The 27170-nt window shown below is 39.5% G+C and overlaps 1 protein-coding gene across 1 annotated transcript in view; it reads left to right on the top strand.

The window, feature by feature from the left end:
- Positions 1–27170, top strand: part of LOC111158452 (acyl-CoA oxidase like) — a 328739-nt gene that overhangs the window by 296111 nt on the left and 5458 nt on the right. Inside the window, exon 18 of the mRNA XM_022520472.1 lies at positions 7010–7111. Coding sequence (XP_022376180.1) covers positions 7010–7111 — 102 coding nt within the window. The remainder of the gene's footprint in view (positions 1–7009; positions 7112–27170) is intronic.

The following is a 27170-nucleotide window of genomic DNA, read 5'->3' on the forward strand; positions in this document are numbered from 1 at the left end:
GTCCACAATAGCTGAACTATGGAAAGAGCCCAGATGGCCATCGACAGATGAATGGATAAAGAAGATGTGGTATGCATGTACAATGTACAATGGAATATTACTCAGCCATCAAAAAGGTGAATTCTTACCATTTGCAATGCTGTGGATAGAACTAGAGGGTACTAGGCTAAGCAAATAAGCCAGTCAGAAAAAGACAAATTAAGATTTCACTCATATGTGGAATTTAGAAACAAAACAGATGAACATAGGGAAAGGGAAGGAAAAATGAAATCAGAGAGGGAAACAAACCCTAAAAGACTCCTATATAGTTAGGAAACAAACTGAAGGTGCTGGAGGGGAGACGGTTGGGAGGATGGGTTAACTGGGTGATGGGCATTAAGGAGGGCACTTGATGTAATGAGCACTAGGTATTATATGCAACTGATGAATCACTGAATTTTACCTCTGAAACTAATATTACCCTACATGTTAATTAAATTGAATTTAATAAAAAATTAAAAAGAATAAATGTTATATGTTATATGTGGATTTTTGACTCCACAGGATAGTTTAGTGCCTCTAACCCCCTGCATTGTTCAAGGTCAACTGTATATACCATGTTTTCTTTATGCATTTACTGGTTGATGGACACTTAGGTTGTTTCCATATCTAGCTATTGTGAATAACACTGTAGTGAACATATGTAAGGAGGACATATCTTTTCAAGTTAATGTTTTCAGGTTTTATGATAAATACCAGAAGTGAAATTGCTGGCTCATATGATAATTCTATTTTAATTTTTGAAGGAACCTCCATAGTGTTTTCCAGAGTGGCTGTACCAATTTGCATTCCCACCAACAGTGCACAAGGATTTCTTTCTCCATGTTCTTACCAGCATTTGTTATCTCTTGTCTCTTTGATAATAGCCATTTTAATAGGTATAAGGTGAAATCTCATTGTGTTTTCAATTGGCATTTCCGTGATGATTAGTGATGTTGAATATCTTTTCAAGTACCTGTTGGCCACCTCTATGTCGTCTTTGGGAAAAATGTCTATTTAGATCCTCTGCCCATTTTTTAATTTGATTGTTTGGGTTTGTTTTTGGGTTTTGGATTTTTTTGCTATTGAGATGTATGAGTTCTTTATATATTTTGGATCTTAACCCCTTTACCGGATATATGATTTGCAAATATTTTCTCCCATTTGGTAGGTTACCTTTTCATTTTGTTGATGGTTTCCTTTGCTGTACAGAAGCTTTTTAGTTTGTTGTAGTCTCTTATTTACTTTTGCTTTTGTTTCCTTTGCTTTTGGTGTCAAATTTTAAAAGATTGCCATGGTGATTCATTTTAGAGTATTGAACCAACCTTGCATTCCAAGGATAAAGCCCTCTTGGTCATGGTACATTATTGCTAGGTTCAATTCATTAATATTTTGTAGGGGATTTTACATCTATGTTTATGAGAAATATTTGTCAATAGTTTTTTCTTTCCTGTACTGCCTTTGTTCAGTTTTGATATCCCAGTGATGTTGACCTCATAAAATGAGTTGTGGGAGGAGTTCTCTCCTCTTCTATTTTCTGGGAAAGACTGTAGAATTGCTATTATTTTTTATTTAGATGTTGTGTATAACTTGCCATTCTCTATGGAGAATGTTATTATTTTTGTGTTAGCAGCCAGCGAACCTGGTTGTTCATTGTGGTTCACTATGGTTCCAATGTCAGTAGAGTCTTCATAACATTTGCAGTCCTCTTCTTTTCTGTCCCATGCATGCACCATTGGGGCAATTCTGGCACCCACATTCTCATTTATGTACTAGTTCAATTTTCAACCCATTATGTAAGATAATTAGCATTAGATTCATGTTTGCACACTGGGGGCTGACCCCAGTTTATAGCCAACTTTATGAGGTTACTTTCCCAAACCCTTTTTCTTCATGATATCCTTGATACTTTCTGGTTCCCTGGAGCTACCTATTTTTCATCCTCCAGCCAAAAGTCTGGGATTTAGTTATCCCAGTCTGCTACATATGCTTCCAGGAATAAGCAGCTTGAGGCCCAGGGGAAAAAATGAAAATCACCACCAATTTGGTGGTACTTTAAATTCTGGAGCTCTTCCCCAATCTTCATGCTACTGTTTATTTTTTAGATTTCTCAGATAGCTTTTGCATTCACTCTGTCCTGGAATAATGGCCACATTCAGTGGGAGAGACTGGATGAGACTTTAACTTCATCTTACCCAGAATAGAATCTTTGGCCTCTATTTTTCAAAAGAGTTGTCTGTTTTAGTTTTTTAAATCCTGAAAAGTAGAGGTACTATGGGAGATTGAAAAATATCTTTGAATCCTGAAAAACCCTGGCTCTGTAATTCAATTTTCTTGAGCCTCTCTGTCTTCATGTGTAAAATGGGGCCTATATCAGGGGTCCCCCAAACCACCCTCAGGTTTGATGATTTGCTAGAAGGACTCACAGGACTCAGATACATAAAATCTACACATAAATCACAAAAGGATACAGATTAAAATAGGTCGAGGGCAAAAGTACAGGGGGTGTAGTCCAGAAAAAAACCAACAAGGCTTCCAGTTGTTTTCTTTTTCTGGAGTCCTTATAAACAACACTTAATTCTCCCAACAATGTAACAGTGTGGCAACATGTGCAAAGCTTTGCCAACCATGGTATCCAAACTTTGGTGTCCAGAGTTTTTATTGGCTAGCAGCAGAATATTATTCTGACAATACAGTAGTTACAGAAAAAAGGTTGCGATTTGGGATACATTTTAAGAACCAGGGTAAGAGTATGGTTATGCTCCTTGATGCACCGGTCTGAGGTAGCTATATATAAACAATGAGAAGAAGTGATGAGAGAGAGATGCTTGTCTGAGGATAAATACAAAAGAATAGCATTTAATAAATGTCAGAATGACCAAATCCCAGCATAGCATGAGGCATGACAAATAATCTGATGAAAGGCCATTTTTAGCTATATTCAGAGTTTGAAGAAACAGGCTTCTGGTTTGAGGAAGAAAGCTTTGGTGCTAAAAAAAAAAAAAAAATGGAGAAAAGAAAGCAAAACTCTTCATCCTCTATAATGTTCCCATCTTCTGTCTGAATTGGGAAGAACTTGTAGTTGCCCTGTTGAAAACCAAGAAGGTCAAAAGAGAGATGTCAGAAAGTTAGAAATGAACAAATGTGCACATTTTTTCAAAATGGGGGAAAAAGTAGATTTGGGAAACTATAGAATTTAAAATTGACATAAATCCAAGTTAAAATTCTAGAAAAGAGTATTCAGAATAGCTTACGAGGAATTAGAAAAGAGATAGTCACTAGGACCCTATCTGTGTTCACTATGGCTAATCCTTGCTAAATGAATCTCATTTCCTTTCTTAATCAGGTTACTAGAAGAGAAAATATGGGGAAATTGGTGGTCTCTGAGGATATCCTTATAGACAAGCCAGAAAAATATGAGTTAGAGGACATCACATTAAATGGATTTTCAGATACTTGAATCAGAAGTCTTAGACCTATCAGCTGGTTTCCATTGCATAAAACTATAGATGGGATTTGACAAATTTTTAAATGACACAAACATATCAGGGTATTGAGTCAAGATTCATAGAGACTTTGGGAACTCGAGACAGATCACATCAACAAAATGACACTTTAAAAGAATAAGGAATCAAAGAATTTTGTTTTTTTAAAGAATAAATTTGGGATGACTGGGTGGCTCAGTAGGTTAAACATCTGCCCTGGGCTCAGGTCATGATCCCAGGGTCCTGGGATAGAGCCCTGTGTCAGGCTTCCTGTCAGGAAGCCTCCTTCTCCCTCTCCCTCTACCCCTCCCCCAGCTAGTGCACTCTCTCTCTCTCATAAATAAATCTTTAAAAAAAAACCACACATTTTAAATCATCTTTTAGGGATGTTTATATGTATGTATGTGTTGGTTGAAAACAGTTCACAGGCAAAAAGACTTAGTTGGGAGTGTCAAGTGAACAAACATTTGATGTTAAACCAAATATGTATGACATGCTTTCATTTATTCAAAAAATATTATGTGGCTGTCATGAAAGCAAATTCCGTCTTAACTTGCATATGAAAGTGTAGACTCCCAGTCCAGGACAGTGATGGTGCTGCCGACACTACAGTAATGAGAGAACATTTGGGTGCTCTGCTCAAGTTTTCTGTGAGTCACCTTGAGAGAGAGAATTAGCATCTAGAAGAGGCCCCCAGGTCACGAGGGCTGGAGACCATGTGGTAGCCGGGAGATAGGGATCTGTGAAGGCTGGTCATCTTGAAGAAAGAAAAACTAAGCAGAGCTGTGAAACCGATCTTTAAATTTATTAAGGGCTGTTATCTGGATGCTTTTCATTGTTCCTTAGGCAGCCAAAGTTATGAGGTTAATAGCTAGGAGTTATAGGAAATTGTGTTTCAGCCAGTTTTTTGCAGTGTGTCAGCTCCTTTACCAGACCTTAAGCATACAGAGATGAGCAGGACCAGATCACTTTCCTATAGACTGAACAATCCATAAATTCGTTATTCTACAGAGAGAAGTGGCTCAGTGTTCCATGGCTCTTCCAATAGTGAGACTCCTTTGAGAGCCAGATGGCTCTTAATGCTCTGATCTCCTGTCTCTGGAACACAAAGGAAGGACATTCAGGTTGTATTTGAGGGTCTGAGGCTGGGCCGATGGTATCTGGACCTAGATGTGGTATTCTGGTAACTGTTGAGAACCAAGACGTGTGTTTACCAGGACAGGCAAAGAAGGTTGCTTAAGGAGAGTCTGGACTGTGTTCAGGGAGAAAAGCAGAAGTTCAAAGCCAGGAAAGTGTCCCTGAGCATTAAATACACAAAAGCCACAAACTGACAATAGGAGGACAACTCAGGAGTCAACAGAAGGGAGGAGCAGACGTAGTCAGGAAACACAGTGTGAGACTGGTTAGAGCCAGCATTCTAGAACAGGGCTGGACCATGGTGTCAGCAGTCAAGGGTTTGTTAGGAGCTCTGTGGGACCAAATGGGCTTGGGCCTGAGTCAGACAGGAGTAGTCTAGAGGCGGGACCACCATCTGTCAGGTGTGTTAGAGAAGGATTTGTGCCAGATATCCTCCATCGGCCTCTCCCGCTCTCCACCCTGCTCCAGGTCCAGGAAGTGGACCTATATCAGTGGAATCCTTGACCTCTGGATCTGGTTAGCCCCCATTAGAGATTGGAGAGGGGAACACAATGAGGTCAGGGTATTCCTGCCTGCTTCCCTGTAGGCTCACCTTGGATTTCTGTGTTCCTAGGCTGAAGGCTGAAGACATCCTCTTAAGATGTCTCTGTCTATACAGCTCTCTCTTCCAGGATCCATAGCCACTCCCTGCCCTCCTCCCTTGAAACTCAAAGCTGGTAGCAGTTCCAGACATACTAGCTCTGGGGTACTGCGCTATCCCTTGTGGCTCTCCTACAACTTGCCCACCCCTTTATGAAAATAATTTATTAAACTCTTCTCAAATCATCCTAATGTGAATATGTCATCTGTTTCTTGGTTGTACCTTGGCTGACACAGGATTCTGGATTGAGTGAGAAGATGAATTAGATTATTTCAAAACATACTTATATTCTGTGGCTCTGGATATCTTCTCACTAACCTTATATGTTTGTAGACCCAGGAGTGATGTGAATTAACTTTCTTTCCCTAGGAATCCACAATAAATATTTTTGTGGTATATATGAAGTTCACCTAGAGACTTGTGGTACAGTTTAGCCATGTAAGCTATACAACTTATTGTTTTTGTAAGAATTCATGTTTTCAGGATGTATGGCAGTATTTTTTGGCCTATGTCTGTAGGGTCAGCTAATGTCTTTACTGCCATTATATGAAAGGGCCAAAGGAAGCTTACACTAGTCAAGCAGAATGTTGGCAAGGTCATAAAAGAGCCATAATTAATCTTAAATATCTCTCATAGACAAGCTATGACGCCATACTGTGACCCTTTCTGGGAAAGACTGAATAATTGAGGTTCCTCATAATGCTGCTAGTTCAAGGATGTCCCAGAACCTCAGGAAAAGAAGGAAGAGCCTACATAGTCTACATGACTTCAAACTGTGTGATTTCTGACTCTCAGGAGCCATGGAAAACATATTGTCTTCTGGCGTGTAGATTATTTCCGTTTGACTCTGAATTGAGGGTTTTGTTGTTGTCACTTGGGTGGACTTTATGTAATCTTACTTCTAAACAATCTTTCAGAGATACACATGGAAAGCTTATGGATAAAATAGTATGACTGAACTTTGCTTCACAATAATACAGAAAGTGGGGGGAGAGATAAAACAAGATTGGCCATGAGTGGATGGTTGTGGAAGCTGGGTGATAGAGCCATGGAAGTACATTGTATTCTTCTCTCTGCTTTTATATGATATAAATAAGTTTGAATATTAAAAATGAAATAAATAGTTAATTAAAAAGTTACTGCTTGATACAGGAAAACTCATTTAGTATTGCTTGATTCCACTGATGTCATGAAGGAGTTCTGTGGGTAGGTTTCAGGAGTATAATAGGAAAAAATATTGAAACAAATGTAAATGAGGAATGCTATTTTTATGAAAGTTTAATGAAACCGGGCTCAATGGAAATCAAGATGACATTCAGAATGTACATTTAGAATATTCTTTCATAAACTGAAAAGGAAAGCAAACAAAAATACTACATGCATGTTTTTAAAAATACTATATATGGACTTTGCTTCTAAATGACCTGGGATGAGGGAGAAAAGGGTGAGGTTACAGATGAAGCAAGATTGACCATGAGTTAATATGAACTGGAGGAATGACCACATGACAGTTCATTACTTTCACATATGCTTTATGTGTTCTATAGGATAGTTTTAAAAAATAAAACATATATCACATGTCCAAATGTGACCATTTACATTGAGACAGTATTAACTTTTATGATTTAATGAAATATAATATTATGCTATTTTTCTTCCTTCTCTTAGACTTTACATTTTCTAATATATTACCTTTTGTTCATTTCTCTCCTCTTCTCCCATGGCTTAGTTTTGTCTGTTATATGGAACCAAGCTGGTGTTCCAGGAGCGAGCCTGGTATCTAGAACATAAATATTTGACTCCCATGGCCAGCACGAAGATTAGGAATCAGGTAAGGGTCTCTGGTGTGCAGAAGAAACCCTTTGTGCATCAGCTGTCAGCTCTTTGCTTTCTTAGAAAACAGTCCTGTCAATCTTTTATCAGTTTCCAGTCATGGATTTTTATGCCTCTGGGACTTCACATACATGTTTTCATTGCCTACCATGATCATATTACACTTCAGAGTTTAAGTGACAAGGAAATGATTCACTGTGCATGAACTTTCTGACATGAAAAGCAGAGGAGGGAATCAAAAGCATTTTCCTTGTCTTGGCAAAAAAATAAAGTATTAAGTGATTTTCATTTTTCTCCTCACCAAAACCTATTAATTCATTTTTCATATTCAGAAAAAAAAAGACCTATGGTATTTTCATGTCAGAGGTAGCAATGGAAATTCAATGTGATAGCTACAAAACACCTGAAAATGAAGATAGATCCAAGGAATCACCACCCAAATGCTGCTCTAAAGAAAAAAATATATACAAAACAGCATAATCATCTGTAAAGCACACTTTCTGAGTGTTTTCTGAGGGACCTGTCTTCCAGGCCCTCCGTTAGATGTTATAAGATAAATAGGTATAGGCTCAATCTCTGCCTCCAAAGGAGCTTATTATATACAAGGACACAAAACTGCCTTTAAAATGCAAATAATAACACAAGGAAGCAGAGACTTTCCAATGAATAATTCCAGAATTCAGAGGACAGAGATCATGTAGGAGTGAATGTCATTCTTGTACTAGACCTTCGAGAGTGGAAAATTCCAACAAAGAAGTGGTAACTATTGAAAAGAGGGAAAGGCAGTTGAGCCTTCAGACAGGGTTGGTGAAGTGGTAAAATCATAGAAATGGGAGTACTTGGGACAGACATGTTAAAAAACAGCGAGAAGACCAGTTTGGCTGACATCTCAAGTGAAAGCCTGGAGAAATCTGCAGGAGCCAGGCTGAGGTAGACACTGAAGAACCTTGAAGAGTCTTTTTCCTTTTCAGGGAACAATGATTATGAAGAAAAGCATGTGGAAAGATGTTTTGGTTATCTGTTGCTATGTAACAAATGACCCCAAAACTTAGTGGCTTAGAACAGCCAGTTATTATTTCTCAGGATTCTGCATCTGAACGTGGCTCAGCTGGATGGTTCTCCGGCTGCCTGAGGTGTCTGCTGGGGCTGTGAAGGTGGCTTCTTCACCCTCACGGTGGTCACCTCAGCTGAGGTGGCAGGATCATCTAGGGGCTGCTGGGCAAATGTGGGCTTCCTCACAGTACAATAGTGTCAGGAGGGCAGACTGTTTTACGTGATGACTGGCTTCTGGAGAGGAAGTGGAAGATGCCAGTCATCTCAAGGCTTGGCCACTGCTAACATAGTGTTACTTCAGCTGCATTCTATTGGCCCAAGGGAGCCTCAAGGCCAGCATGGATTTGGGCAAGAGAAGAGACTTCACCTCTCATTGTGAGGTGCAGCACGCATATATAGGGAAGGAAAAAATTGACAGCAGCTACCTTTGGACACTGACAACCTTCCAGAAAGAAAATGCCCACTTTGAGGAGAGGAAAAAAGAATACTTTGATTAAAAAAAAAAAAAAAAAAAAAAAAAACTACATGAAGAAAGATTTTAAATCCATGAGATTAGGTATTCCAGTGATATAAATGAGATAAATAATACATCAAAAGAATGCTGAGTAAAAGAAACCAACTTTCATATACAACACTGAAGTGCTTTTGTATTGTATTAGTGCAATATGCTTGCCACACTTTTCATTTACTAGATACTTGTAGCAGCCTGGGAGATAAGCAGGAAGCAGTCAGACGCTTTGGAACAAACTATCTGTGGGGCTAGACGTGGGTTGTTGAGAACTATAGGACATCTCAAGGCCTTCTTTTGCAGATCTCAGTGCTGCCAGCCATGAGCAGTCACCCCTCCTCTGGGCTCTCTCAGTATTCCCAGAGGGAAGAATGTAGTGTACTTGGCACAAATGTTTCCCTTCCCACTTCTGCCACGCCCCTGTGAAAGGATTTCAAGGTTTCAGAAGGGTTATTAATAGCTTCTTTTCACTAAAATGTCTGGGACCCTTGGCCAACTAGAGGTGCTTAACAGGAGTGGGCTTGTGAATGGGTGAAAAGGGGACAGGGTTGACTGAATTACTGAAATTAACCTAGACGCTTTCACATGATAATTCTGCAATTTTACTGATTCTTTCTTTCTTTAGGTGCATCTAATATACTGGTTAATTCATCCCCTAAATTTTTTATCCTGTTTGTTGGGATTTTTATCTTAAAAAATATTTTTTTGTTTTCCGTTTTATATCACCTGTATACCTTTTTAGTTTCTTATCCCCTAAAGATATATTCAGTTTTGTCTTTGATTTCTTTAGGCATTGAAGCATAGTTATTTGATAGTCTATAGCTAATAATCCAAATATCTTAAGACTTTACCAGTCTATTTCTTTTTGCCTAGTATTTCTGCTTTGTGTATAGTTATCTTTTAATATGTGCTGGTCATTGTTTTTGAAAAATGTTTTGTGAGATTTTGAAGGCCAAATTGAAGGCACCTTCTTTCCCTTATAAGGCATCTGAAGGTGCCTTCAGTTTAAGACCAACTTAAACCAAACTCAAGACTTGAGGTTTCCTGTAAGACTCAGAGAGTTTAAATAAGAGCAGTAAGTCCTTCACCCTCCCCCCAAGGTCATAGCTGTTTGGTATCCAGCTCATTGTAGCAAGGGTCTCTATTAAATTTCTTGCCTAGTTGCTGGCCCTGGTTTTGACTATCATCACCCCTACTGCCACCCCAGCCACCATGAAGCTGTCAAAGTGAAAACTCAACGTTGCTGAAAATGGCAAATGCCTTCAGAGTGAATGCAAATTTCTACTTGTTTATTTTCTTTGTTTCCTACTTTCCCATAATTTTTGCCATTATTATTTTGCCAGATCATTGGTACTTTGAAGAGGATTTTCTCTAAAAATTTTGGTTGTTTTCAGCAGAACAGTTGAGGGGAAAAAATCTGGTTCTTTATTATCAGAAACAGGAAGCTCCTTCAATGTTATACCACTTGACCCCACAACAGCCCTTTACATCCTTTTCCTTATCCTTACACACAGATGAGGAAATGGAAACCCAACATGGGAAAGTAACTTGCCCAAAGTAACACAGCTAGTGAAAACCCATATTTCTCTGACTTTAAACATTTTCATTTATTTTATTTGGATAAAAATCAGCCTTAGCTAGTAACAACAAGTAGACCCCACATCCAGTTCTCGGTTTCTAATACCATTTTCCAGTAGAAGGAAGCAGAGTCCTTGGACTAATGATAGATTCTAGGACTGGGGCAGTGAATATCTAAGATGAGCCTGGAGCATCTTTCAGGGCTAGAAAGTGAGAAGGTGCCCGAGTGAAAACAAAAACAATACCCCAGGACTGCGGGGCTATGCCAAAGTGACACTGGAAGGAGCTAACTGAAAGAGTACCTAATGGCCAAAGCTGGAGCAATTTGAGCAACAAAACAAGTAATGTAGCACTGGATTATAACCCAAAGTATAAAATAATTAAACAGAAGTCCAAAATGATATAAATAAATGATTAAATGGATCCATAAATGGGATCAAAGAGACCATTCTTTCTTACTAACGTATGTAGATTCTTCCCCCTTCCTTTGAGTGTGGGTTGGACTCAGTGATTTTCTTTTATTTTAAAGGACAAAGCATTGAAAGGGAAAACAGTTACTGTACTTTGGAGCAATCTGGCAGATCCCCGCTTAACCAGGTGCATAAGGTGAATATCACCGGTAGTAAGTTGTGTTGATGGCATGCACTTGTGACATTGTATGGTGAGACAGGCACTTCACTCTTCCCCCAAATCCATAACCCGGATCCAATCCTAAGGAAAAAGAAAAAGTCAGACACAACCAGATGGAGGGATGGTCTACCTAAGACCTACGCAGTCCTCCTCAAACTGCCAGTGCATGAAAGATGAGGAAAAACTAAGAAACCAACACAGGCCAGAGTAGACTAAGGAGACATGATGACGAAGCACAGTGTGTCCTGGATTGAGTCCTGAAGGAGAAAAAGGACATTAGTAGAAAAACTGGTGAAATCTGAATCAATCTATAGTGTATTAATATTAATGTACCAATATTGACTTCTTAGTTTTTACAATGGACCATAGTTATGTTAGGTGTTAGGAGAAGAATTAGAAGAAACTAGGTGAAGAACATATGAGAACTCTGTCTATTATCTTTGGAAAATTTTCCGGAAATCTAGAAGTATTCCAAAATTAAAAGTTTATGAAGAGGAAAAAAAAAAGCATCAGGGAGTCACAATCAGCCTGGGCTGATTGTAAATGATAAAACTTCAGAATATGCAGGAGTTATGCTAAAACTCTAGGCTAATGATAATAAGCGATGCATATATTTATGCTAAAAGAAAACAAAATTTAAACTCATTCTCATAAAGATCTTCCAGGTAAATAAGGCTGGTAACAGGCCCCACTCAACGACTGAGTAAAACTAAGAAACAGAAAAGTTAAACAACCTGCCAGGATTCTAGCTGAGTGGATGAATCAGCATCATCCTGCTTGTGTGACCTGAGTTTGGAAGCTTCACAGAGGCCTGCCTGATGGCAGAGGGAGTAAAATCCATCCACACGCTGCAAAGGCAGCACGGAGCGCCCCGTTGTCCAACTGAAGCCCTCAGGAGAGGGGGTTGGGGGTTATTTTCTTTTTTGTTTGTTTGTTTGTGTTTGTTTTTATTTTTGTTTTTGTTTTGTTTTCTTTTCTTTTTAAACTCAAGTGTCTCCCCTCCCTCCAGCCCTTCCTAGCTGGGATAGCTCGCTCCTCTCTTTTGTTGGGAACTTGATTGTGGAGAGAGCTCATCCACATTCTTTATCCTGCATAATCCCCACAAGCACCGGTTAGTGTGGTTAGCTGTTAATCCACTTTATGGATTGGGAATCTAAGGCTGATTTGCAGCTGATTTAAGGAGTGGTAAAGGTGAGATTTTTAGCCTGTTCTCCTGTTCCCTCAAAGTAGGTAGGGCCTTGGCTCAAAGGCAGTCCCCTGGCGTTGCCCCCAGGGCTCCATTGTAAAAAGGCCCTTAAGTAAAAGATTTCTGTTCCCTTTTCATTATTAGGTACTTTTGCAGGGCAAAATCGTATAGAACAATTGCGCAATTGTGGCCTTTGTTCTTGGTAAATTGAGTGTCCAGGCATTATCTTGTTTCATTCTTCATTAACCTAGACAGTTGTGTTTATTTTGCTTCAGATAATTCTCAGCATTAGGGAGTAACAATCAGCCAAGGCTCATTTTAAGAAGGCAAGCCTTTCAAAATAATCTAATTGTTAATGATTGCATATCTCCATTAAAACCAACTTCATTTTGCTTTAAAAAAAAAAAAAGGCAAAATGAAACAAAAATTTCAGCCTCCTAAAATGATGTATTTTATTGCAAATGGCCTTGGGTCTTCTACTTTTTATGCCAGCCCTTAAAGTAAATTTCAGTTTTAGATAGAGTAGCCTCATTTTTCTCAGTGAAGTGTTTCCTCCCTGAACTCTTAGGCACACCTGTCCTGCTCTGTCAGTGCCCACCAGCACTGGAACAGTGACTCTTGGTGACATACAAAGAAGAACCAAGTACATGTAGACATGTGGTCAGCTCACGCCAAGAAATCAACACAGGGGGAAGCTTTAAAGTTTATGTGTGTTGAGAGAACCACAGCCCAGCTGTGGGTTGCAGATCAAAAAAGACCCTATTCAGTGTGGTGAAAATAATACTTAGCAAAATGTTGAATCAGGTTCTATTTCCTGCCCCAAACCCAAATAATGGAGCCACGTGAGAAAGCATATTATAAAGGATCTGCAAAGAGGTCAGGGAGGACTGCATAACCCAACCCAGAGGCTATTGGAGATAGCCTGTAAGAGTAACAATGTTAAAAACCAAAAATTCATTCAGGAAGAGAGAAAATAAATACCAATCATGACCATGTCCAAGCCATCTTGACACTGCCCCACGTACCCCAGTATTTGATCATATTATACCCAAACGTTGACTTAATGTCCTATTTGAGTCATGACCTGTCAATTTCTTCCTAAGTGCACACTTTCTGGGGCAGCAACAGATGCCTGGCACCTTGTTCCATCTGAGTCATTCCCCCATGCCTTTAAGACTGTTTTCATTTTGGTATGCCCACTGATGTGCTAGGATGAAGCCCTGATTCACCAGGACAAGTCTCAGTCCTCTCCTATACCCTTGCCAGCAAATGGACACAGGAACAGACCCAGGCCCTAGTAGCCTTTGTGAGCTCCACTGAAAGGAACCATCCTTTCTCTGCTCAGGGACCCAGTGACAGCAAGGAAGTCATGGAAGACTGTTGATGGCAAGTGACCTCTTGACCTGTTTGTTACCTGCTCAAGTCTATAACAACCACTAAGGTTTGGGTTTTAGTTTCAGTTTAGCCAAACAAATGGTTGAATCAACAAGAGGGAAGAACATTCAAGCCGTGGATTGATGGGTCATTCAAGTAGTTGAGATGTACCACATTGATTTCAGTGACACACTGATTTATTCTCAGGAAATGTGACTTGGAGTAAGAATGTGCAGAAGTGTGGCAGACACCAGACCCCAAAAGCCAAGACACTACTTTACACCTTTGAATTCAGAAGATGGATCATGCTTATTTGCTATTTTGAACTGAGTGTAGAATATTATAAATTCGGTCATTGCCTTGTGGCCAAAAGGTTTGGGGTACAAGAAACAAAACAGGAGGAAAACATAGGGAGGAGTTCCAAGCTGGAATGATGGTGTTGGGATGTTAGCCTTTCTCCTCGGATCTCAACTTCAAGAACATATACATCATACCTGTACCAATGAGGCTTAGAAATAGTACACATGCCCTTCACGTCCTACAAATGCAGTAAGGCTGCTTTCCATGCTGCTTCTGTTAAAGCTTTCTTTTTAACGGACCCTCAGATATCCTATTCTTCTGTTTCCGTTTTGCCAAACCACCTGGATCAAGGCAACTTAAGAGATGCTCAGATACCAGAGTCAAATGCAATGTGAACTGGGGTTTTAGGCACAGGATGTTAAAAGCACACTTGGACCAGGAAAGGGAGGTTGAGTTTCTTGGTTCTTTGGCCTCATTTACTACCCACAAACTCTTGCTTTTCTTTGTAAGGAATCTGAGAAGGAATCTTTGGTTCCTCACCCCTGTCCCACCCACCCAACAAGGTCCATCTGACTTGGCTACAAGCAAATGATGAGGTTATGACACTTGCTTGTGTCCTTTAGGCTGAGTGGAGAAGCCAGTGTGGAGTATAACCCCAAACACCCATTCTTCAGGGTGGGGAGGGACATCTCCTCTTTGGTGGCTTTGGTCAAGAAGCTAAGGTATTATGAAAAGACAGCACAATGGAGTGGTCATACAGGGAATGCGACCGAGTCAAATTTTAGGGTCTTCGTAGATTTGAAAGCATCCCCAGAACTTCTCTTCACTTCTGTAGGACCCTCTGGTTCATCTCCAGGAGACAGCAGGGATCAACTAGAATATGAATGCATCCTGGTCTACCTTCTTTTTCTGGAGCCAAGAACTCAAAAAGAGAGAAAAGAAAAATACCAATACCAACAGAGTGCCATTAATAAAGTGGGAAATCACTTTTCCCTTCCCCTTCCCCTTCCCCTTTCCCTTTACCCCTGGCCAAGCCTGTTCTTCAGCAGCTTAAAATACATTGTTGAACCTATAAACGTAGGCCACTCAACTGAGGTTAAGAAAATATAAGTGGGATATGATTTCTTCCATTTGGCCAGGGACCCTGAGGTCACTATTCCTGCCATCCTCGTTTCTGCATGGCAGCCAGCTGGTCAACCCTCATACTTTGCCCCATGGTACAGATAACTTGTTAGAACCATGGGAGGGAACAACTTGTTTTGCTGAGCTCCAGCCTCTGGATTCTTCTGGCAGCTGCATTATCCTGGGCTCCTTGGGGTGATCCTTGAAATGCTGGGTAATGGGGACATCCTCCATGAAAGTCTCTGGGTTCATCCCCTTACCCCAGCATGCACAGCAAGAATTTCCCACTGGTCGAATTTGTTCCAAAAGAGTAGCTGTATTACATCAGAAAGACCTTTCAGGAGATGGGAGTCAGCTGTGTCTAAAAGGATTAGGGCAGACCCTGTCACAGTTAAGGACAAGGCGAGTTTTATTATGATTCCATAATAATAAAATTTAAATGAATTATTGAACTTAAAACAGGAATGATCCCTACTATATCCATTTTGGTAGAAATTAATATTCCAGCTAGAAATGAATATTTTTTACAAAATAAAATGTGTTTGTATTTGCTTTTCTTTTTTCTGATGCTAAATTACCTTTTTCCTTTGATTTTAGAAGCTTCTTCTGGGGAACTGAAAGCACTTGGTATTAGGAACTATGCAAAGAAAGCAAGGAGGGGTGGCCCCATTTGAAAGCACAGACAATGGACAAGACCCACTTGTGAGAACCCATGAGTCTGTAGAAAACCAAGACTTCTTTATGCTCTTTCCCTGGATAGCTGGTCATTTCTATCACAGAACTATCAGGCATTAATTCTATAATCAAACTGGCTATTGCTGAGACAATGTAAGAAAAATATCCAGCTCAAGTGTGTGACTTTTTGCAGGGTCTTTTGGGGTACAGGTGATCTATTTCTTAATCTGGATGATGCTTACATGAGTATGTTCCTTTTGTGATAATTTAGCAAGCTAGGACATACTCATCCGGTTGCACTTGTAGGAAAGAATACAGAGAGATCTCCTATCCTTTTACCTAGTTTTCCCCCAGTGATATCAGCTGCAGAACCATATTGTAATACCACACCAGGATTTTGACATGGATACAGTAAACATACAGAGCTTTTTCATCACCACAGAGGTCCTCTGGCTATTTTATAGGCACATCCTCTTTCCTTTCCTTGCCTCCCTTAGAATCCTTAGCAAACATGAATCTGTTCTCCATTCCTATAATTTTGTCATTCCAACATGCTGTGTAAATGGGATCATGTAATATACAACATTTTGGGGCTGGTTTTTCTACCCAGCATAATTTCCTAGAAATCCATCCAAGTGGTTGTATGTGTCAGTGGTCTGTTTCTTTTTATTGCAAAGTAGTACTCCATGGAGTGAATGTAGCACACTTTGTTAACAATTCACTCATTGCAAGATATCTGGTCTTCTTCCAGTTTTGACTATTAGGAATAAAGCTGTTATAAACATTCTTGTATAGGTTTTGGTATGAACATGGGCTTTCATTTCTTTAGAGTAAATACCCAAGAATCCGTTTGTTGGGTTAAATGGTGGATACATGTTTATTTTTTTTTTTTAAGAAATTGCCAAAACTGTTTTTTCAAAGTGGCTGTAACATTTAACATTCCCACTAGCAATATAGGAGTTGATTCACGTCTTCACTGGCCTTTGGTGGTGTCACTATTTTCTATTTTAGCTGCTCTGATTGGTACACAGTAATATTTAATTGTGGTTTTAAATTGCATTTCCCTAGTGGATAGTGATGTTGAACACTTTTTCATGTGTTCATGCACCATTTGTATATCCTTCTTGTTGAAATGTCTGCTCTGGCATCTTTTGCCCATGTTCTAATTGGATTGTTTGGGATTTTTTTAACTGTTGAGTTTTTAGAGTTCTTTATATATTCTAGATACTAGTCCTTTGTGAGATACATAGCTTGTAAATATTTCCACCTGGCTTGTCCTTCCGTCTTCTTAACATGGCCTTTTTCCAGAGTAAAAGTTCTTAATTTTGATGAAATCCAGTTTATCAGTTTTCCTTTTGTACTTTTGATGCCATGTCTCAGAATTCACCTATCCCTAGGTCCTGAAGACTTTATTCTATAGCTTTTTTCTAAATGTTTTTTACTTCTACTTTTTACATATCAGTCCATGATCCATTTTGAGGTGTTTTTTTTTAAGATTTTTTAAAAATGTTATTTATTTGACAGAGAGAGATCACAAGTAGGCAGAGAGGCAGGCAGAGAGAGGAAGGGAAGCAGTCTCCCTGCTGAGCAGAGAGCCCGACGAGGGGCTTGATTCCAGGACCCCGGGATCATGACCTGAGCCGAAGGCAGAGGTTCAATCCACTGAGCCACCCAGGTGCCCCTTGAGTTAATTTTTGTATAAGGTAGAAGACTTAGGTTGAGATCCATTTTTTTTGGTCAGAATATCCAGTTGCTCCAGGAAGAGTTTGTTGAAAGGTTATATTTCCTCCACCGACTTGCTTTAAATTCTTTATCTAGAATCAGTTGGACATATTTGTAAATAGTATTGCATATTTGATTTTAAGTGTCCACATGTCCATCACTAATATGTGGAACATGATTGATTTTTATTTTTTTTTTTAAGATTTTATTTATTTGACACATAGAGAGAGATCACAAGTAGGCAGAGAGGCAGGCAGAGAGAGAGAGGGGAGGAAACAGGCTCCCGGCGGAGCAGAGAGCCTGACGCGGGGCTCGATCCCAGGACCCTGGGATCATGACCTGAGCCAAAGGCAGAGGCTTTAACCCACTGAGCCACCCAGGCGCCCCATGATTGATTTTTATATATTGATCTTATATCCTATAATCTTGCTGAACTTGCTTATTAATTCTAGGAATTCTTACAGATTCCTTGGAAATTTCTCTTTTTTTTAAAGGTTTATTTATTTATTTGAGAGAGAGAGAGATAGAGAGCTGAAATGGGAAAGACAAGAGACAAAGAAAGTGTCTCAAGCAGACTCCGTGCTGAGCACAGAGCCTGACATGGGGTTTGATCTCATGACCCTGAGATCATGACCTGAGCTGAAACCAAGAGTCCGACACTTAACCAAGGTGCTCCACCTTGGAATTTTCTACAGAGACAAACATGTCATCTGAAAATAGGGACAGTATTTCACTGGATATAGGATTTGGGGACGAGGATTATTTTCTTTCAGTACCTGAAAGTAGTTTTGGCTTCCATGGTTTATAATGAAAATTTATTGTTATTCAAATCTTTTCCCCTTATAAGTAAAGTGTGGTATTTCTCTCTGCTTTCAAGATTTTTTGGAGGGGTAGGTCTTTAGTTTTCAAAAGTTCATCTATGATGTGCCATGTGTGGATTCCTTTGAGTTTATCCTGGGTGAGGTTTGCTCAACTTTTTGAATTGGTTGGTGTCTTTTGGCCAAAATAGGGTTTTTTGGTCATTTCATCAAGTGCTTTTTAGTCCTGCCCTCTTTCTCTTCTTCTAGAACTCTAAGTTCAATCTTTTGTTCTAATCACACATGTCCCTGAATCTCTGTTATTGTTGTTGTTTTCCAGTCTATTTTCTCTCCACTGTTCAGAGTCAGTAATTTATATTTTTCTGTTTCCTGATTTACCAAACCTTTCCTCTATTTCCTACATTCTGCTATTGAGACTATCTCCTGAGTTTTTATGTTGGTCCTTGTATTTTCAGTCCTCACATTCCTATTTTGTTTTTTATATTTCCTGTTTCTTTGCTGAGATTTTCTATTTTTCATTTGTTTCAAGTGTGGTCATAACTGCTTGTTGAAGCATTTTTATGATGGTTGCTTTAAAATCTTTGTTGGATAATTCTAGCATTTCTGTCATCTCAGTGTTGGCACATATTGATTGTCTTTTTCTTCTGTTGACTTCTTATTGAAACCTAAACATTTGGGGTATTAAATTATGAAACTTTGGATTTTATTTAAGCCTTCTGTTTTCAATCCAGTGCTCCAGTGGGAGAAAAGGAGTACACCACCTCATTACTGCCCTGTAGGGTAAGAAGTCAATTCTCCATTCAACTTCTGCTGATACAAGGGGTGCTCCTTTTTCCTGCTGGGTGAGGACGGAAGTTTCGGTTGCCAGCTAGGCCTCCACTGACACCTTGCTCTTGGTGAGGGTTAAGAGAGCCTCATTGCTGCTCCCCACATGGCTTCCATGAACATAGGTAGTGTCTTTACTATCACCATGTAATGGTTATCCTCTTACTAGACCTCCTCTACAGTGCTCCATCTGGAAGTGGAAGGAGTACATCTCTACTTCCAGGTAAAGGAAGATAGTTCACCTATCTATGGCAAAATGAAGAAAATAAAATATATCAAGTTTTTCTATAATGAAAAATATTTTTTTCATTAAAAATTTTATTATGTTTATCCTACTTTTTAGGTACAGAATATTACCATTTAAATAAAGGTGGGAGTCCAGGTTCCCCATGTGGTCTCCACTGATGTGATGGCAGATACCCCATTAGCCTGGCAAGAAGACTAGAAGAATGAACTCGCCAGTCAGCCTTGAGAGACATGGGTGGTAGAGCTACAGGTTTTCTGTGGTGTTTGGCTGGAGTAGGGTGGTTATTGTCTCAAAATTTTTTGTCTTGCTTCACTGTCCCTTTTTACTGAGAGAGCATCTTTTGTTGGGATTTTTGTCTGCATCTGTTGATGTTCCTGGGTTGCCAGCTTCTTTAGCTCTGAGTGTGGGATACATGAGGTAAAAGGGAAACCTGGAGAATTTGCCAATGTGTCACTCCTGAACTCCCAGTGTCCCAGTCTTCTCCTCACCTTTCAGAGTTTTCTTATGTTTGTCATATATAGAATGTGCAGGGTTTTCAGTTGTGTTTAGTGGAAGAATAGGGAAAGGTATATCCATTCTCCTGGAAGTGAGCTTTCACTGATTTTTGAGAAGAAAAAATGGTATCTGATAGAATGTTTTCTGGAGAGCTTCTTGGGTTCATTTGAACTCAGATTGGTGACCTCCCTGGATCTTCAATTTGTTGAGTCCTTCTTCATTTGAACCATCCCCAATCCCTCTGTTCTCATCCTGAAGGGTCTGCCTGCAACTGTTTCATGTAGTGACAATACTTGACTTTATATGGAGGATCCTTTCCAGTCCTTGCTGGACTGAGAACCATACAATCCTGATTCCTGTAAGCCCAAGCAAGGAATTTTCCCAGGAAAAGAGTTAACCTATCCATGGCAAAATGAAGAAAATAAAATATATTGGAGTTTTTCCATAATGAAAAGTAATTTTTCATTAAATATGTTATTATGTTCATCCTACTTTTTAGGTGTTGAATATTACCATTTAAATAAAATAGTGATAGTGATCCATCTTTTTTGATATCCTTACTACACACACACACACACATTGCTGGCAATTATGTGTTGGTTTTCCCCGTATTGATTTTTCTCTTTCCTTTTCTCTTAATTTAAAAAAATTGAGGTCTACTTTATATACATTGAAGTACACAAATCTTAGTGGTACAGTTCAGTGAGTTTTGACAAATCAAATGGTAGACTGTATAATGTACACCCCATCACCCAAGAAATTTCCCTCAGCCCTATTTCCATTGATCCTCTCCTTTGCCCATGGGGTTCTGACTTTGTCAGTATGCTCAGTTTGCATGCTCTAGAGCCTCATAGGAATGGAAGCAGATAGAACTCTCCTTTTGCTCAGTCTGATGTTTCTAAGATGTTCAATAGTTCATTCTTTCTTTTTTTTTTTTTTTCCTAAGTGGTATTTCATCATAGACACCTCTCCCAACCCCTTCTCCTTCACAAATGTTGATCTCTCTAGGTTTCTGCTACGTCAATCTCAAAGAATTGACCTTGTTACTTCCAGCTGACCTCAGCTGCATCATTCCATGTTCATTAGGGTACAATGTCTTATTTATATGCACTGTGGGAAGAAAAAAATAACCGAAGACTTTAAGACTTACTTTTAATTTTTTTCTTGCAGTAGAAAAGTTTGTGCTAAAAATTGTTTATTCTGTTGATAGAACACATACAATATCATGAATCAGTGTTATTTTAAATAAAATTGTAAGGATCATTTTTTAAAAGATTTTATTTATTTGACAGAGAGAGAGAGACAGCAAGAGAGGGAATACAAGCAGGGGGAGTGGGAGAGGGAGAAGCAGGCTTCTCACTGAGCAGGGAGCCTGACATGGGGATCGATCCCAGGACACTGGGATCATGTCCTGAGCTGAAGGCAGACACTTAATGACTGAGCCACCCAGGCGTCCCATCAGGATCATTTCTGTACAAGTTTTGTTTTGTTACATATTTTTCATTTCTTTTGGTAAATACTTAGAAGAAGGTTTAATGGGTGGTATGGTGGACATTTATTTAACTGTCTAAGAAACTGCCAAAAAGAGTTCCTGAAAGTGATTGTATCATTTTTTAAAGATTTATTTACATATTTGAGAGAGAGTGAGAGAACATGCATGTGGGGGTTGGTGAAAGGGAGAGAGAGACAGAGACAGAGAGAGAGAATGAATCTCAAGCAGACTTCCTGCCAAGCATGGAGCCTGATGTGGGGTTCATCTCACAACCCTAAGATCATGACCTCAGCTGAAAGCAACAGTCAGACTCTTAACTGACTGAGCCACCCAGGTGCCCCAGTTGTATCATTTAATATCCCCACTAGCAACATATAAGGATACTATTGTTCCATATCCTCACCAACATTTGGTGTTGTCAGACTTCTAAATTTTATCTATTCTAGTGGGTGCATAATAATAGCTCATTGTGTATTAATTTTCATTTCCCTGGTATTTAATGGTGTTGGGCACCCTTTCAAGTTGCTTATTGGTTATTCCTATGTTTTAGTCTTTTGCCCATTTTCAAACTGTGAGCTATTATTCTTATTTTAAATATTGAGTTATAAGACTTATACATTCTACATACAGGTACTTGGATTTTCCCCAGTCTGTGCCTATTCATTTTCTTTTTTTAAAAGATTTTATTTATTTGAAAGAGAGAGAGAGAGCATGAGTTGGGGGGATGGGGCAGAGGAGAGGGAGAAGCAAACTCCCCACTGATCAGGGAGACTGAGGCTGGCAATTCCAGGACCCCAGGATCATGATCTGAGCCAAAGACAGACACTTAACCAACTGTGCCACCCAGGCACCACTTCATTTTCTTAGTAGTATCTTTAAGAAGCTAAAGGTTTTAAGTTTAATGAAAAAAGTATTATCGACTTAAAATTTTTTGTTAGTCCTTGAGCCTTGTCTAAGAAATCTTTGCCTAACCCAAGGTTGCAAAGATATTCCCTCATGCTTTCTTCTAGGAGCTATGTGATTTTTACTTCTACATTTCAGTCTAGGTCCTATCTCAGATAAATTTCTGAGTACAGTAAAAGGTAGGGGTTGAGGTTCATTGCTTTTTATATGGTTATCCAGGTGTTCAAGGTGTTCATTTGTTAAAAAGATCATCCTCTATTCATGGAAATATTTTGTCTTCTGTATTAGAAAAAAATTGACCATGTAGGGGCGCCTGGGTGGCTCAGTGGGTTAAACCTCTGCCTTTGGCTCAGGTCATGGTCTCAGGGTCCTGGGATCGAGCCCCACATCATGAATCTCTGCTCAGCAGGGAGCCTGCTTCCCCCTCACCCTCTGCCTGCCTTTCTGCCTACTTGTGATCTCCGCCCCCCCGTTAAATAAATAAATAAATAAAATCTTTATTAAAAAAAATGACCATGTAAGTGTGGGTCTGTTTCTGGGCTCTCTATTCTATTCAACTAATGTACCTGTCTCCGTTTTGCTAATTCTGTCTTATTATAGTAAATTTTATACCAGAAAATATAAGGCCTCCAGACTTCTCATCCCTTTTCAAAACTGTTCTCATTATTCCCAAAGCTGTGCATCTCTCTGCATATTTTAGAATTTGCTTGTGAATTTCATGGGATAAAAAAGGGGCCTGGGATCAAGCCCCTCATTGGGCTCTCTGCTCCACGGGGAGCCTGCTTCCTCCTCTCTCTCTCTCTCTCTCTCTCTCTCTCTCTCTGCCTGCCTCTCTGCCCTACTTGTCTATCAAATAAACAAATAAAAATCTTTTAAAAAGGGGCAGCTAGGATTTTGATTGTGATTGCATTAAATCTATATATTAGTTTGGGGAGAATTGATATTTTAATAATCCATGAACATGGTATATCTCTTCATTTATTTAATTCCTTCCAGCAGTGTTTTGTAATTTTCAATAACAGAGTTCTTGAACAAATTTCATTAAATTTATCACAGTGTTTTTTTAATTTTTTAAAGCTCTTGCAAATGATACATTTTAAATTTTAGTTTTCTATATGTATGTTCCATGTTTAGTACAGGCACAATTAATTTTTGTACATTGTCCTGTATACATAAGCTCACTAACTCATCCAATAGTTTAAGTATTTTATTTATAGATTCCCTGAGACTTTCTAAGTAGTCAGTCATGACCTCTAAGAATAAAAAGGTTTACTGCCTTACTTCAACCTATATCTTTTATTAAGTTTCCACCAAGAGTCAAGTTGAACAGGGACTGCTTGAATTAGACCAAGGTTGTTGTGCCTAGCCCCAACACCACCCCCAACCCCATAGTGCTCTCTTTGTCTTGTCAGCAGTTGAGCTGGGAGGATGTTACACTACAGATATCTTTCATTCTTCATTGGGTTCAACTTCTGATTGTTACTGTGGAGGCAAAGTTCTCTTAAATCTTTCTACATCCTAACTAGAAGTCCTTCCAAATTATTTTTGAAATTGTTTGCATCCATGAAATTTAAAATTCCAGAACTGATTGCCACAGAATTTCTTCATAATAACTCGGATTCTTACTGTACATTTAGTTCTGACAGTTTGTTGGGCTTCTGCTTCTTGAAAAAAACTTTGGACTGAAAATGATTCCTTCTTCGGTATGCTCACATTTCTTTGGGTCTATCTTTACAAGATTGAACTATCAGTTGATTAAAATACCGTATTATTTTGTATGAAAAGGTGTGAAGCTAATCGTGAAGCTTTATTATAACCACCTAATTTAATATTCTCTCTAGTTTCATGTAAATGTCTTTGTAGAAAATGCTACCAAGAGCGGCATTGTGGTTACTTTAATTCCATTGCCAATACTTTTATATGGTTTCCTGTATTCTAAAGGGAAAGCTATACGCACTTTTCTTCTTTTAAAACTTTTCCTCTTATGAATCAGTACCACTATGAATAAATGTCAGAAGTTCTTATTAAGTGGTTAAAGTTGATGTCTCTGTCTCAGCTTTCTTGTTTTAGGTGATGATGATCAAGCAGACTTCATAATGGAAAATGCCAGAGTTGTAAGGAAATCGTTGTTCTTACTGATTGAAGAACACATGTTAATAGTAATATTTGTGAATACTCACTTTGTGCCAAACTCACTCAATCCTTAAATTTTAAAGATAAGAAAGGTATCATGGCTTGGAAGTCATGATGTCAGGATTCAAAGTCCTACTCCTTTACTGAAATGGGCAGTGTCAGTAATGTTTAGGAAATAATAGGATTGTGTACTTTTTTGGTTGAAAAACATTGCCATAGGAAGAACATTTTGGAAATTAATTTGTCTCTCCTCAAATGAACTCTTTGGTTTAGCAAAATGAGGTGTTTTGTTTTTGTTTGGTAAGGATGGCAATTTCTCTATTCTAACATTTCAGATTATGCTAAATGTTTTAATTAGTTGAAGAACTAATCAAATAAAATATGATTTATATTGATTCAGAGAAAATAGGAAGCTGGAGTCCTGGTTATTTAATAGAACCACAGAATTTCATTTCTTGCTAATGGGACGTGGCTACGGAGAAAACCAGTTTAAACCAGCAGGCCCATTAAACTAAGGTCTGGCTGCCTTGAGATGTGAGTGGTCAGTACAAAGGCAGAGCTTCCCTTTCTAATGGTTGTTGTGTAAATTGAGACAGCTCAAATCATAGCACAGAGTGTGCTATTATGCCCCCATGTGAGTGTTTCAGGTATGTTTTTCTTTACATTTACCACTAGCCAGGCATTTGGGGCTAAGGGGGCAGATTATCTGATACAGACCTACCACTCTGACCCTTTGTCTACAGAGGCAAATTCTTTAGGAAATTTAGGCAATTCTTTAGGAAAGGTGAATGGATAGGAGAGAAGTAAAATCGTGGCCTCTGTGACTCCTGTGAGCTTGAAATTCTAGTAGCTGAAGATCACAGTGATGATTTTCATTGACCATTATTTGACAGTCAACATGTTGCTCTTCTGAAGAGATCTGAACTATGTTTGGTGACTTAAGGTATGGACCAGAGGAGCAGGGAGGGCCTGAAGACCTAGTGCAACAGAGTTCATCCAACTTCCTGAAGAAGACTCTGCAGAGCAAGTGACCCTCCCTTCAGAGGAAGAGAATCTGTCGTTTCTTGAACACCCTTGCATCTGAGCCTCACTGGCCCAGGCATAGTTTCTGGAGACTTGGAGGCTTCTCTTTCTCAGGAAGAGCCTCCCAATCATCAAGCTGGCCCTTCTGTATCATGGCAGCTGGTTCTGAAGACAACACCCTCAGCAACTCCCTCTAGTGGCAAGATCTTAGAGGCCCTGTGGGCTGCCCATGGCTGCCCTAGTCCTTTTGGGGAACGTGAGCTGGTGTGGCTTGCCAGACAGACCCATGTTCCCCACACACGGCACCTATGGAATATCAGTTCTGACTTAGGAAGAACATCAGGGGTCACATGTTGGGACAGGAGAGGCATTTCTTCATTACAACACTCAGTAGGCTCCAGGGATGGAAGGGGGTCCTGGGGAGATGTAGGCAGAATGGGTAGATGGGGCTGTGGAAGCAGAAAGCTCTGGATTAAAATTCTGGTTGTAGCAGTTATGAGGTATGTGACTTGCAGCAAAGTTAAATGATGTGTTCATGTTCTTTCAGCGAACATAGCAACTATTTCACGATGATTGTACTCAGGCAGTCAATCTGTATCCAAGAACCAAAAGCTTGAAAGAGGCCTAATTAAGTTATAGCTTGTATAAGGGAGAATGGCAAATGTGGTGAATTAGTTAAAGGTAATGAAGAGTGTCAAGTGGAAAGCAAGATAAATTTGGTTGCCCCAAGTAAAAGGGGCAGATTGTGCTTGGGCCGTAGGTGACGGAACTAGCTGTGGGAACAAATAAACCAAATACCATTAAAGGACTCAAATTCACAATCAATAATTTTACTTTAACCTGAGAAGCAAGTGAACATGATTCTGGGCTTTTCAGAAGAGAAATGATCAGATCAAAACAATACTTGAGGAAGGTAATCATGTGAGGCAAGAATCTAAGGAACTTGGTGAGGTTCTGAATCAGGGGGCTACAGAACAAGACTGGAAGGGGTTCTCATACCGGATCTGTAGTATAATAACAGAGTAGAGGATTGTGCATGACTTTTCTATGGAGGGTAAAGACAGATAATAAAGATAAATCAGTCTTTCCCTTGATGAGAGATGTTAGCATGTGCCTGAGGGATGGACATCGATACTCATTTTATTTCACACTTTCAATAACCTTCTAGAGAAGGTTCAGTATTCACTGAAATGCAGCAACACGTTGTGATATGATTTCATTCACACACACATGTGCACACGCATAGACCTATAAAAGGGGCCAAATCATACAATAAGAAACATCTTTGTACCTATTCCCGAGCTTGTCACTTTCAGGCTGTCTTCACTTCACAAGTGGAGCCCACCCACTAGCTGATGAAAGGCATATGTGTTGATATATACCTTTTTAAAGAAGAATAGTCTTTAAATCTGTTTTAAAGAAGAAACACCATAGGCATTCTAGAATAAAAAAGACAACTCCAGGGGCGCCTGAGTGGCTCAGTGGGTTAAGCCGCTGCCTTCGGCTCAGGTCATGATCTCGGGGTCCTGGGATCGAGCCCCGCATCGGGCTCTCTGCTCAGCAGGGAGCCTGCTTCCTCCTCTCTCTCTGCCTGCCTCTCTGCCTACTTGTGATCTCTCTCTGTCAGATAAATAAATAAAATCTTAAAAAAAAAAAAAAAAGACAACTCCATTTGGATAGATATGGCAAGTCATGTGTCATGTACATGGCTGGATTCCACATGCTGTCACACACAGTCTCCAGGTTTCTGTGTAAAGGGACAGATTTACATCAAAACTTACTGGATATGAGTTTCTTGGAAGCCTTTAAAGGCCCTCATGATGGTATTTGGGGGATCAAGAGTCAACAACTCCATTTTGCTGCCTTTCGCAGCTTACAGTGTGGCCTTCACATAATTCTCACCTCGTCCTCCCAACCAGTTCTGAGGTCAGACCTCTAACCCACACTTTAGACAGACTTCAGGCCTTGGAGAT

The sequence above is a fragment of the Enhydra lutris genome, unplaced genomic scaffold, assembly GCF_002288905.1.
Source record: "Enhydra lutris kenyoni isolate GAN:26980312 unplaced genomic scaffold, ASM228890v2 scaffoldscaffold59, whole genome shotgun sequence".
Taxonomy (NCBI): Eukaryota; Metazoa; Chordata; class Mammalia; order Carnivora; family Mustelidae; genus Enhydra; species Enhydra lutris.